We start from the raw sequence: 14,483 nt of genomic DNA on the forward strand, positions 1-14,483 counted from the left end.
CCAATACAGAATTGTAAAGTAAAATAAAATTAAAAAAAAAAAAAGAAAGAATGTTCTCTTACCATGAAGGATTTCATAGTCTAGCTAAGGAGACATGTATGACACAATTAGCGAACACTATCAGTTAAAAGTAATCACTAAAGTAAAATCTGGAGATTACTGTGTAAGCATTTTTGAAACAAAGCACTGTACTGAGGACACTGAATTAACTTTTAGAGTGGGACTATATTAGGAAGGGTATTGAAAGAGTAAAATTCAATGAAGTTGAATTTAAGAAGCCCCTAGAGATTTTTGATTTGGCATAAAGAGGTGTTTTTAAAGTGTTTTTTTTTTTTTTTTCCAGCAGAATTATCCAGGGTTTCTTTGAGTAATGTGAGGAATGAAGTCATGAGGAAATAATTTTTAAAATTCTAGTAGTAGAACAAGGGCCTGGGACAAGGTGGTGTGGGTGAAAATCTTGAAAAACAAATAATAGATTACCAGGATTAAAATTCTGCTCCCCAACAGTATTTTGCTCACTCTAGATAAGATACTATGATCAAAACAAAGAATACAAAACAACACATTAATATATGGCTGTCAGGATGCTCTGAACAATAAGGAAATTCTAGATACATCTTAATTTAATCCTCATTGCTTTCAGTAAATAGACTTGATCTTGTTATAAGAAAACTGCTCAACCCTGTGAAAGTTAAAAACGTTTTTAAAGCCCTCTTTCTCTTTTGTAGTCTCTGAAATAATTAGTTCTCCAGGGAAAATAAAAGAGGATGGCATATTTTTACGGAATCTCTGTAATGCTAACACCAACATGTAATTTAGTATCTGTATGACACGTGCATTTTTTCCATTATTTTCAATATACCAAAATATTTTTATTAATGGTTTTAAAGATTCATTTTCCTAAATCATTATTATATGAGGCCCAGTGAAATCTCTTCTTTTCAAATCTTGTAGGTAGGTACAGTATTATAAGGACAGAGGCTTAACAGAATAAGCACTCAATAAGTATTTTTTGATTTGATGAACTGGAACATAAATCAGTCATCATAATTTATATGGTAATTAATTCAGATCAGACAAGGAAGGATTGCAAAAGCAAAACATGAAATAATTTAGCAGAATTTTCATCTTAGAGATTAATTTTGATTCCAATGGCTTGTTTAAATTCATGGTTTTGTGGTTCCAAGATGTCATAGAAAACTCGTTTTTTGTCAAAATGATCTCTAATAAAAAGTAAATCTTCAATAGAATAGCTATCATTTTTTCCAGTCCAAATGGTCAGGCTGTACCTGCATCAAAACAAAACAGAATTATATAGTTAATAGAGAAGGATAAGAAACAGTGATGAAGAATTCCAACAAGCCTAAACACAGTCACCCTCATTTGTCTCTAACGCAAATTCACATAGAAGAAAAATTAATTAGCACTGGTGGAACTGTATTTTCCTGTTTCATTCCTTCATCAACATCAAAGGGCTAGAGAGAATAAAATTCACATCGCTATTGCCTAAATTAGGTAACCCTCATATAACTTTAGAAACCCAGAATGGTTAGCACTGTAAATAGGCCCAATTTTGGACAAAAGAACAGAGGAGACTGTGTTGTTGATCAAGGAATCCGTTCCCTACACAAAACCGCAGCTCTAACCTGGTTTCTTCAGTAGCCAGGCCAGAGTCAAAAGCATGACTGGAAGGGACAGTGAAGAGATACAATTGTCACTGACATTCCCAACATTCATATCCACTTCTAAGGGGCCCTGCTATCCCTTCTGGGGGTTTCTGTATGAGATATAACAACACCAAAGAGAATAAACCTAGATCTATTTCTGGAGTCAAAAAACAATAATAATATATGCAGATTGATTATGGATGTAAGAATATGCTCAGAAATTCAAATGCTACTTAAATCATATATTTTCATTTCTTCTGGTGACATTACTATTACACTGTTCTTATTATAATTTAGAGAAATGCAAATCTCTTAAGTATTTTCATATTTATTTTCCTCATAAGCATGTCAGATTCCAGGAGAAAATCTCCAAAGCAGTTGTTCTACTAAAGATGGGAAAACTGTCTAACCAATATATATATTCTTGTTATTACACTAACACATAACTGTCCTTAAGGATGATAACACCATTCTGGAAATGTAACAAAGGAAAGTACTTTGGACTTTGCTCCATAAGAGTATTATGTGACAAACCCAAAAGAATTTTAAACTACAGTGGGGAACACAGGAAAAAAAATAAGCATTACTCTAAAAACATATTTTTGCTAAAATGGCATTTTTATTACTTTATTCAAGGACCATGGAGATAAACCTTATAAAAAGACAGATATGAATTTAGGTTAAAAGAAGAGCTTTCCAGTGTTATTTTGCCTCTTTTAATCCTCCCACTATGGTATACAAACTAAAATAGGAAAAATAAAATTGCTTAAGGGTATTTTAAATTGCATTCATTCAAATCACCTCTCAGGTTTCATTTTTAAAGTTCTTTCCACTGTGAAATAACACATATAGGAAAAGATGCATAAAGCATAAATGTAAATTTTGACAAATTATTATAAAATGAACTCCAGTGTAACACAACACAAACCAAGAAAAGAACCTTGCAAGCACCTTAGGAGACACCTGGATATCAGAGCCCCATCACAGCCTCACCTCTCCCCAGGAGTTCTCACAACCTAGACTTTTCAGTTGCCATCTTCTTTACCACCTGTATATTCATCCTACACAACACAGTTTAATTTTTGCCTGTTAATAAATTTCATATAAGTGGAATCACACGGGATGTAATATTTTTGGTATTGCGTCTTTTGCTGAATATTTTTTGTGAAATGTATTCAAGTTGAAACATGTAGCCACAGTTTATTCGTTTTCTTTGGAAAATAGTTTAGCAGTATCCACGAAAATTGAAAATATGAACACCCTATGACCTAGAAGTTCTATTTCTAGAAATTCCTTCCTTATATAACCTCTAGGCACATTTGCACCAGGATGTATGTGTGTGCTCACATTTATGTATATGTACATATATATATATATATATATATGAATGTTCACACCACCAATTTTTGCAACAGACAAAAACATGAAATAATCCAAATATCATTCAATAATAAATGAACTCTGATGTGCACACAATAGAATACAGAATTCATTATAAATTCTGATTAGAGCCCTTTTGATATACAAAAATATTCCCCAACTCTGCCTAACCTGTTCATATTCTTCATGGTGTTTTTTGATGGAAAGAATTTCCAAATTTTAATGTGTTCAAATTACTCAAACATATCCTTTATGGCTAATGATTTTTGTGTCTTGCTTAAGAATTCTTTCCTATCCCTAACAGTCATGGAAGCATTGATGCTCTAGGAGCAATGATTATACTAAAATCCCAGATTTTGCTTTCTAAATACCACCTGCTACTATAATCAAGAAGGGACCCTTGAGGAAGTGACTGATTTGGGAATTGGGACAAGAACATGAGTAGCTTGCCAAGAATGCAAGACCTGAGATCTAGCATGAGGAAATATTGAACTGATTGAGACTGAGCATATTTTTCATAATAAAGGGCCTGTAGTCTTTAAGACTGTTATGTGTATGAGAAGAAAGGAAAAATTGAGGAAGAACTTTGAAAGAGACTGATGCAAACTAAATGCAGTGCATGTTCTTAAGAGAGTTTGATAGACCACAAGGAAGTAAGGATTGTTGGAATGGCTGATAAATTTGAATGGGATCTGGAGACTATAGGGGCAGTTTTGCCTTAATGCTGATTTCCTGGTTGGGAGGCTACACAGTAGAAATATAGAAGTGCATTCTTGTGTGGGTAAGTCTACACTGGAGGACTTCACGATATGAGACATCATAACAGAAAAAAGAAACAGAAAAAAAGAAAGAAAAGCAGATGGGGGAGAGAGAAGGATAGAGGAAGAAAGAATGGATAAACAATTTGGGAACATGGGTAAAGGATGTTGCAACTTCTATGTAGGTTTAATATTTTTATGACAGTTCAGTTCAGTTCAGTCACTCAGTCGTGTCCGACTCTTTGCGACCCCATGAATCACAGCACGCCAGGCCTCCCTGTCCATCACCATCTCCTGGAGTTCACTCAGACTCATGTCCATCGAGTCAGTGATGCCATCAAGCCATCTCATCCTCAGTCGTCCCCTTCTTCTCCTGCCCCTAGTCCCTCCCAGCATCAAGGTCTTTTCCAATGAGTCAACTCTTTGCATGAGGTGGCCAAAGTACTGGAGTTTCAGCTTTAGCATCATGCCTTCCAAGGAAATCCCAGGGCTGATCTCCTTCAGAATGGACTGGTTGGATTTCCTTGCAGTCCACAGTTCAAAAGCATCAATTCTTCGGCACTCAGCCTTCTTCACAGACCAACTCTCGCATCCATACATGACTACTGGAAAAACCATAGCATTGACTAGATGGACCTTAGTCGGCAAAGTAATGTCTCTGCTTTTGAATATGTTATCTAGGTTGGTCATAACTTTTCTTCCAAGGAGTAAGCATCTTTTAATTTCATGGCTGCAATCACCATCTGCAGTGATTTTGGAGCCCAAAAAAATAAAGTCTGACACTGTTTCCTCATCTATTTCCCATGGAGTGATGGGACCGGATGCCATGATCTTCATTTTCTAAATGTTGAGCTTTAAGCCAACTTTTTCACTCTCCTCTTTTACTTTCATCAAGAGCTTTTTAGTTCCTCTTCACTTTCTGCCATAAGGGTGGTGTCATCTGCATATCTGAGGTTATTGATATTTCTCCCAGCAATCTTGATTCCAGCTTGTGTTTCTTCCAGCCCAGCATTTCTCATGATGTACTCTGCATAGAAGTTAAATAAGCAGAGTGACAATATACAGCCTTGATGTACTCCTTTTCCTATTTGGAACCAGTCTGTTGTTCCACGTCCAGTTCTAACTGTTAGTCACCCTTAAAACAGTCAATGAAAAATAAAATAAAAATTATATTTATATTCTTTGGTGGCTCAGACGGTGAAGAATCTGCCTGCAATGCTGGAAACCCACGTTTGATCCCTGGGTTGGGAAGATCCCCTGGAGAAGGGAATGGCAACCCTCTCCAGTATTCTTGCCTGGAGAATTTCATGGACAGAGGAGCCTGGTGGGCTACTATCCACGGGGTCACAAAGAGTCAGACACAACTGAGCCTCTAACACTAAGCACCAGGTTGGTTTCAATGTTAATTCAAACTCAAGTACAGGCTATTTGAATGTTATTTTTAACATCCTAGGAAATGTAAAAAGAAAGAAAGGTCCTTAGTTTTTTTCTAATGAAATGCCCATGATATTGATACCCAAAACTGAGAAAGAAAAAACTACAGACCAATCTCACTTTAAAATGCCGAAATTCTAACTAAAATATTAGCAATAAAATTCAGCAGACTATAAAAGAATGATAAATCTCAATCAAGAGGGATGTGTGGATGATTCAATATATAAAATGCTAATATAATTTATTTTATTAATATATAATGTGAGAAAATAGGGTTATTTTCATAAAAACTGAAAAAGCATTTAGTAAAAACTCTACCCGCAGGAATATGGATATTTCTCTAATATTTGGGTATATGCTTCTCTTACTCTCTAAAATATAGTGAATTATCAAACTGGGTCCTTTTCTGGATGATTTGTGATAATTATTTGCTCGTTAGAATTGTTTACAACCATGTAACATATGTGTTGAGGGCAGATTTACCAGAATCTTTTCATTTCTACGTATTCAAATGTATCAAAATTTCCTTTTATTGCTTCTGGGTTTTGTGCCTTACAAGAAGGGTCTTCTCTGTTCTGAAACTATATATACAAAAAAAAAAATCATCAATTGTGTTTTCTTTATGCATTTATTGTTTGGCATTCAAGTCTCTAATTCATCTGGAATTTATTTTGGAGGAAGATTAAGGAAGGTCATTTACTTTGTTTTTCCTACAATGTTGCCTGTCCCAATACAAGTTATTGAACTTTTGCACCAATGATCTGAAATACCAGCCTTTTCCTATCCTAAGTTCCATGATAGAGCTGAGTTTATTTCTGGGCTTTCCCTGCTGTCCTATTGACTAGCCTATTAAAAAACATAGTATCAAAACTGTTTCACTATCTGTAGCTTTATAATATTTAATACATGGTCCAACAAATTTTTATGACATGATAAAATAACAAAATTTGGGGGATTCTTTGGCAGTCCAGTGGTTAGGACTTGGTACTTTCACTGCCGAGGGTACAGATTCAATCTCTGGTTAGGGAACTAAGATCTCACAAGCTGCATAGCCAAAAAAAAAAATTTTTTAAATAACAAAATTTTTATGTGGAAAAGACTTGGAATTATGACAGAATTCAAAGGGAAATTATTGTATCCACTTATAACTTTCTGTGAATGTACAGCATATTGAAAAAAATGACAAACTAGGTACCTATTATAGGCAAAAGGTTTAGTGTGGAATAGAGGTGAAAGACCTGATATTAAGATTCATCAAGGAGCTTCATTCCAGGGAGGAAGTCTGAGCACTGTCAAGAATCAGCGTCCATCTTCTGTCTCTCTCTCACACACACTGTCTGTATGATCAGTTTTCATCTTTCACATACACTCACATGTACACACTACACGTCAAACTTACACATACCTGTGTGATTGCTTCAACAGCCAAAGTAACTGAGAATAAGACTGCCTGACTAATGCTGCTCTGACAGGAAATGTTACAGGCTGATTTAGTTCGTTACATATATATTCCATTTCTTTCACCATTGTCCAACTGTAACCTGAAGTGAAAAGAAAGAAATTTAACTTTTCTCACCAGAATCCTAAAAAGTCAATTAAGTAAAAATTAAATTATATATGAATGTGTAACTTCATAGGTAATTCACTAAAATTTCCATCTGGATTCAGAAAAATTCCATGGACTGTAACCTATCAGGCTCCTCTGACCATGGGATTTTCCAGGCAAGATTACTAGAGTGGGTTGCCACTTCCTTCTCCAGGGGATCTTCCCAACCCAGGGATCAAATCCGAGTCTCCTGCATTGCAGGCAGATGCTTTACCATCTGAGCCACCAGGAAAGGATAAAAATTAAATTATATATGAATATGTAAATTCATAGGTAATTCATTAAAATTTCCATTTGGATTCAGAGAAAGTAGTATACCACTTAATGCAGGAAAATATTTTGAGTGGGATGCAGATAAAAAAATTACATCTAAAGTCATGTCACAAGTGAACGAGAGCAAATCAAGCAAAAAAATTGAAACCTTAGAAAAGAATTGATTAATCTATCAAGTACAAAAAAGGACATGTTGGCACTATATATAAATATATAATTTAAAATTCTAAGGCTCTGCATCATTCATATACTCTATAAACTTAGATTTTCCACTTGTGTTAAGCTTTCTTTTCCAGGAAAAAGATGGTTACTAGGTACTTACGAGCTATTTAGGTAATAATTAACTTCAATTTTTTTTAAAATGTGGGGGCTAGTCCAAATTACTTACACATTTTATCTAAAATAGAAATAGTATTTGAATTGGCTTTTATATGTGTGTTTTGTGTTTTAAATCAAGTTTAGACATTGTGGAAAAATATATCTGCCTATTTATAAACAGCTTCAGAAAAAAAAATGTATATTTGAAAAATAACCCCTAAACTCTATCAATAGGCTGAAAAAGTATTGGTCTGTAAAGGAACAATTTACTAAAAGCCTATAGCAGCTAAATTCCTCATGAAAGAAGGGAAAGGTCTGCTTTCTTTTAAAATCTAGAAAATTGTATCTTTTTAATTAGAAAAAGGGGCTGCTAACATAAGCTATTACTTACATTACTACAAACATAAACTCTCTTTCCTAAAATTTGTAGCATAAGAAGTAAGGGAAGATAAAACACACAGTGGTAATGACCATCGGCCAGCAGGGGAAAAGTAGCCTGGAAACATTCAACACCAACATGACTTAAAGACCCAGGCATGGTTTAATTCAGTTCAAGCCTGAGATTAAAGTCAGAGTTAGACTAAACTGTGACTAAAAAGAGATCAGAAGCAGTATGGAAGCTATTAAATCGTTTCTAGTTTACCTTCTTTAAACAGTTTGAATTATAGGCTATATCCTTTACTGACACTAATAAAATGATTAGAAAATTAAAATAGAACAAATTTAAAGTATACTGTTTTCCTCTCGATCATATCAATTGTTGGTCCAGGGGTTATAACCTAAATGTCACTACGCAACCAGATAGCAGTTACTCTAATCTCATGTTAGATTTTAAAACTTTACATCTAAAGACAGTAATAGCAAATAAGTACATTTTAAAATGCCCTAAACGCAAGATAAAGGCTACCATTTCCATAAACTCTAAATATCCTCTTGCTTAATTATTTTTACCATGTGTTCAGGTGTCCCAGAGCATCTGATTTTATTGGATCCCTGATTTAGGATTCCTAATTAGGGATTTTACCGGACAATCATTAAATAGGGATGTAGGAAGAAAAAGATGAATTCATATAGCGTAATAAGTTTCGTCCAGGAAAAAGAAGCTGAATATCAGGTCCATCGAAAAGAGTACACGAAGAGAAAGAAGAAATTTCCCCGAGAGGAAAGTCTCGTGGCCTCCCACACCCTCTGTCTAGCTAGAGGGCGTGAGGGCACCAAGCTTCTTTTCTAGCAGTCTACATTTCGAGGACCTTCTAATATCAAGGGAGCAGAATCTGTGCTCTTCAACCACACATCCCCTACTTCTGGCCTTACATCACTTAAAAAGATTTTATTACCACTTCTTTATCTTTCATCCAACATAGAGAGTTTGCTTCAAAGTAAAAGAAAAAAAAAGAGTACAGAATGCTCTACAAGTACAAAGAGACCAACTCAGAATTTGCTTAAAGTATGTAAAGAGGCAGCTTTGGTTATTCTAGACCTTGCAAATAAATATTTTCTGTGGGAGCCTGGTGACAAAATATCACCAGTGAATGAGATCGATCTGAAAGAACAGAAGGAAGAGTCATACACACATCTTTAGGGCCAGATCTTTCTCTCCATTAGGCTCTTGGATTTATAGAACATGGTTCTGGTTTTGTATTAAAGGTATTATTTTTATATCTGAATGTATAAAAGGAACATATTTTAAATTATCACCTTCATTGACTTTCTCAGGATGCCATCCTGTTGTCCAACCCAGGGAAAATGTCACATCTGGAAAGAAGGATGTCACAGTGTCTATAAAAGGCTTTGCATCCACTACTCTGCTATTTTCATTTGGACCAGGAAGAACATCAGCATTAATCCACACTGGACGCTTCAGATGCCTCTTGACATTTTCCAAGAGCATCATGGATGGTTCTACAGCTGCCAAACTAAAAACAATTTGTTGTCAATGAGATACATTCCTAAAGTAAAAGTAAAAAGTTCTTTTAGACTAGTGGCTTTAACATTCTCAAATTCATAATAAAAGTATAATATCATAATGCTTGAATTAAATAAAATCAAAGATTAGATATCACCAGAGGGGAAAGTTAACATGTGCCATATCTTAAAATACTGATTTATACTTATTTTTCATGAAGGTACTTAAAAGGTTCTATAAATATATGAATAATGCCACTACCTGTAGATAGAAGTTTCAAAACCCTGTATTATGATCACTCAGTATAAAAACAATTTAAGAAAAGACACAAACATTCACTCATCAAAGAATGTATAAATAGGATTTAAAAATTAAACATACAACCTGCAAATTCCAGTTTATGAAAATACCCAAAGTGCACTCAGACACTATGTCTCTAACACTGGCTAATGACCTTGGGAAAAAGAGTCTCTTTCCCTTTATGTATTTTTGTGAGAGTCTGGATGCACAAACACATTTCTAAAAATGACTGCAAAGTATAAAATTAAAACATTTCCTTAAAGCTTTTATAAACTTCATTTTTCTCCTCTACTGTAAACATCTTTTCTGAGAACTCAAGACAACTATATTTTAGTTACTTTTAAACTAAAAAGCAACTTCACTCCTTTTACTTCCTGACGTCTTCTTGGACGAATACATTTTGAAATAATAACGCTTTGAACAGCCAATATAATTTTTACTTTTAAAAAATACAAACAAACTTTATTGGAAAACTACACTACATACAATCTTGAATCGCTTCTGAATCTTTGAGGCCTATGCATATTTCTCAGAAAATTAGCTTTTAAGGAACACAATGACTGGGGGGACTAAGAGTCTGGGAGGTGGATATTGGGAGGGAGAACATGCAGCACCCCTTGTCAGTCTTCAACTTTTCCTCTTAATGGACTGGAGTCCCTCTGCCTATGCTCCCACCACTCTTCCCTCCCTCCTTTTGGGCTTCCTACTTTATGAGCAGAAACTGATAATGTCATCATTGTTGTTCACTGTGTTTAGTCGCCAGTCATGTCTGACTCTTTGCAACCCCGTGGACTGCAGCACAGCAGGCTTCCCTATCCCTCACCATCTCCCAGAGTTTGCCCAAGTTTATGTCGATTGCATCAGTGATGCCATCCAACCATTTCATACTCTGTTGCCCTCTTTTCCTGCCTTTGCAGTCTTTCCCAGCGTCAGGGTCTTTTCCAACAAGCCAGCTGTTCACATCAGATGACCAGAGTATTGGAGCTTCAGCTTCAGCATCAGTTCTTCCAAAGAGTATTCAGGGTTGATTTCCTTTAAAACTGACTGGTTTTAATGGCTGAGTAATAATACTCCATTGTGTATATGTACCACAGCTTTCTTATCCATTCATCTGCTGATGGACATCTAGGTTGCTTCCATGTCCTGGCTATTATAAACAGTGCTGCAATGAACATTGGGGTACACGTGTCTCTTTCAATTCTGGTTTCCTCGGTGTGTATGCTACATTGAAACATGTATAATATCATGGTTCGATGCAGGATACAGGATGCTTGGGGCTGGTGCACTGGGATGACCCAGAGGGATGGTACGGGGAGGGAGGTGGGAGGGGGGTTCAGGATTGGGAACACATGTACACCCGTGGTGGATTCACGTTGATGTATGGCAAAACCAATACAATACTGTAAAGTAAAATAATAATAATAATAATAAATAATAATAAAAAAATTGACTGGTTTGATCTCCTTGCTTTCCAAGGGATTCTTAAGAGCTTCAGCACCACAGTTCAAAAGCATCAATTCTTCGGCGCTCTGCCTTCTTTATAGTTCAGCTCTCAAATCCGTACATGACTACTAAAAAGATCATAGCCTTGACTATATGGACCTTTGTCAGCAAAGCGATGTCTTTGCTTTTTTTTTTTTTTCGGTCTTTGCTTTTTAACACACTGTTTTAGGTTTGTCATAGCTTTCCTGCCAAGAAGCAATCGTCTTCTAATTTCTAATGGCTGTAGTTATCATCCACAGTGATTTTAGAGCCCAAGAGGAAAAAAATCTGTCACTGCTTCCACCTTTTCCCTTCCATTTGCCATGAAGTGAAAGGACCAGATGCCAGGATTTTTGTTTTTTTAATATTTAGTTTAAGTTGGTTTTTTCACTCTCCTCCTTCACCCTCATCAGGAGACTCTTTTAAGAATTCCTCTTCGCTTTCTGCCATTAGAGTGGTATCATCAGCATATCTGAAGTTGTTGATATTTCTCCCAGCAATCTCGATTCCAGCTTGTAACTCATCCAGCCTGGCATTTTGCATAATGTGCTCTGTATATAAGTTAAACAAACAGGGAGACAATAAACAGCCTTTTCGTACTCTTTTCTCAATCCCGAATTACTCAGTTGTTCCATACAGGGTTCTACCTCTGCTTCTTGACCCACATACAAGGTTTCCCAGGAGACAAGTAAGATGGTCTGGTATTCCCATCTCTCTAAGAGTTTTTCACAGTTTGTTATGATACACACAGTCAAAGACTTTAGCATAGTCAATGAAACAGAGATAGATATTTTTCTGGAATTCCCTCGCTTTCTCTGTGATCCAGGCAATGTTGGCAATTTGATCTCTGGTTCCTCTGTCTTTGCTAAACCCAGTTTGGACATCGGAAACTCTCAGTTCATGTAATGCTGAAGCCTAGCTTGGAGGACTTTGAGCATAGCCTTACTAGCATGGGAGATGAGTGCAACTGTCTGGTGGTTTGAACATTCTTTAGTACTACCCTTCTTTGGAATTGGGATGAGGACTGACCTTTTCCAGTCCTGCGGCCACTGCTAGGTTTTCCAAATTTGCTGACATATTGAGAGCAGCACTTTCATAGCATCATCTTTTAGGATTTTAAATAGCTCTGCAGGGATTCCATCATCTCCACTGACTTTATTGGCAGCAGCACTTCCTAAGGCCCACTTGATTTTATACTCCACAATGTTTGGCTCTAAGTGAGAGACTACACCATCGTCATTAGCTGGGTCATTAAACTTTTTTTGTACAGTTCTGTGTATTCTTTCCATCTCTTCTTGATCTCTTCTGCTTCTATAGGGTCATATTTATTAGTGAGCAAGGATACTGTTTACTAAAACCAGAGGAAATCAGCCTCTCTTTAACTCTGCTCCCATGTAATAAGCTGCTTTTTTTCTCATTCTTATACCCCTGAAATTCAGGCCCTAGATTATAGTGGATTAATAAACTCTAATGCAGGACCTTAACAGATTCTAATATAGATGCTGTCATTTCTCTGTCTCAAATGCTTTCTGCCTTGAATGATATCAACGCTGTGTTAAAAACCACAATTCTGAGATCTGGCCAACTGTACTTCCTACAAAATTCCCTCATTTTTAGTACCTTGTACCTATTACAAGGTACTTAAGCAACTTGTACTATTACTCTGAAGCTTGCTTACCTATTACCTGTACCTATTACAAGGTACTTAAGCAACTTATACCTATTACTCCAAAGCTTGCCCATCTGCAAGTCCCACGGCAGCAGCTAAGTGCCAGTGGGGTTCTGCTCTTCAGAAGCAGAGTAGAAGGAAACCTTAAACTAACCCACACGTTTTAAACTAACCCACACGTTTCACAGCTGACCTCCTCTCCTTTTCTAGAAACGATTCTGCTTTCTTAAGAAATCTGGTGTCTGTGGAGTTGGGTTAATCACTAACTTCCAGTTTATATTCAACAGGAAGCTTCTTAGCCTTTCTCAATTTAGTAAACTGACATTAGGCTGTTCAACGATGGCTCACCATCTGATATCTAGTCTCAACACATTCTCCCCCAAACTGACATTGCAACAGCATATATTAGGTGTCTACCACATGCAAAGCACTGCACAGTTAAGACATAAAGACCTACGACACAGAACATAATGAAGTAAGATTTTAATATACTTTTTAATATTTTTAATATTTAACTATTTAATATTTTAATTATTAACCATTATTAATGAAATATTATAACTTAATATTTAACTATTAATATTTTAATATTCTTTTACATGTAAATGTTTTAATTATCACTAATACAAAAGACTATAGTACCACCACTTTCCCTTTCCATTAAGAAAAACAAAACCTATATTAAGAAAAACACAAAATCTTACTTAGGAAAAAATTAAGTTTTAATTTCTGGAACTTTACAAAATAATTACAAAATTCTTCTGGAAGAGTAAATGTGGAGGAAACACCATATTTGGGGAGAAAAAAAAAAAGACTGAGGATAAATTTTTGCCCAACAGCAAAATACAATGTTTACTACAAAGAATAATATACTATATTCCTAGCCTGGAAGACTCAATGCATAAATATTTAAAATAACAATTCTCTCCCAATTAATCTATAAATTCCTTTGTTCCTTTATCTGGAAGATGAGAACAGGAAGAACCTACATCTTAGGATTGTTGTAAAGATTAAACGAATTAACATTCAATACTCTTAGACCATGGGGGAAGAAATGGCAACCACTCCAGTATTCTCACCTGGAAAAATCCCATGGACAGAGGAGCCTGGCGGACTACAGTCCCTAGGATCACAATGAATCAGACAGAACTGAGTGACTGAGCACGCTCTTACTCTTAGAACTGTGTCTGACACACAGTATGTATTTACATAATTGTTAGTTAAATTCATTCCCCTTCAAATATGTATGATCAAAAAACGTGCAGTCTTTTTCTAATGGCACAGCCTTTTACTGGTGACTGCTAGCATTTAGGAATGAATGAGCTGATCTGACTGGTGAGGAGTCAAAGTATCTGTTTCATAGAGAACAAGTCTACAGGCAATGATAAACATTAAAAAAAAAAAAAACTGAGCATGTGAAAAGACAAGGATATCTAAAGTTTTGCTCGCCAAGCATTAAGGATTAAATACTTTATTTCATGGTCCCTGGTGGCTCAGTCGGCAAAGAATCCACTTGTAATGTAGACCACCTGCAATGCAGGAGATGCTGGTTCAATCCCTGGGTTGGGAAGATCCTCTAGAGAAGGAAATGGCAACCCACTCCAGTATTCTTGCCTGGGAAATTCCATGGACAAAGGAGCCTGGTGGGCTATAGTTCACGGGGTTGCGAAGAGTCAGACACAACTGAGTG

At 36.0% G+C, this 14,483-nt stretch overlaps 1 protein-coding gene across 1 annotated transcript in view; it reads right to left on the reverse strand.

The window, feature by feature from the left end:
• Nucleotides 1-294: 294 nt before the first annotated feature.
• FAM151B (family with sequence similarity 151 member B) overlaps nt 295-14,483 on the reverse strand; it is a 37,510-nt gene continuing 23,321 nt past the window's right edge. Inside the window, exons 4-6 of the mRNA XM_040239446.1 lie at nt 9,135-9,352; nt 6,645-6,780; nt 295-1,289 (exon numbers count right to left, since the gene is read on the reverse strand). Of these exons, the coding sequence (XP_040095380.1) occupies nt 1,130-1,289; nt 6,645-6,780; nt 9,135-9,352 (514 nt within the window). The 3' untranslated portion in view covers nt 295-1,129. The remainder of the gene's footprint in view (nt 1,290-6,644; nt 6,781-9,134; nt 9,353-14,483) is intronic.

Source organism: Oryx dammah, unplaced genomic scaffold (genome assembly GCF_014754425.2).
Source record: "Oryx dammah isolate SB20612 unplaced genomic scaffold, SCBI_Odam_1.1 HiC_scaffold_5, whole genome shotgun sequence".
Classification (NCBI taxonomy): domain Eukaryota; kingdom Metazoa; phylum Chordata; class Mammalia; order Artiodactyla; family Bovidae; genus Oryx; species Oryx dammah.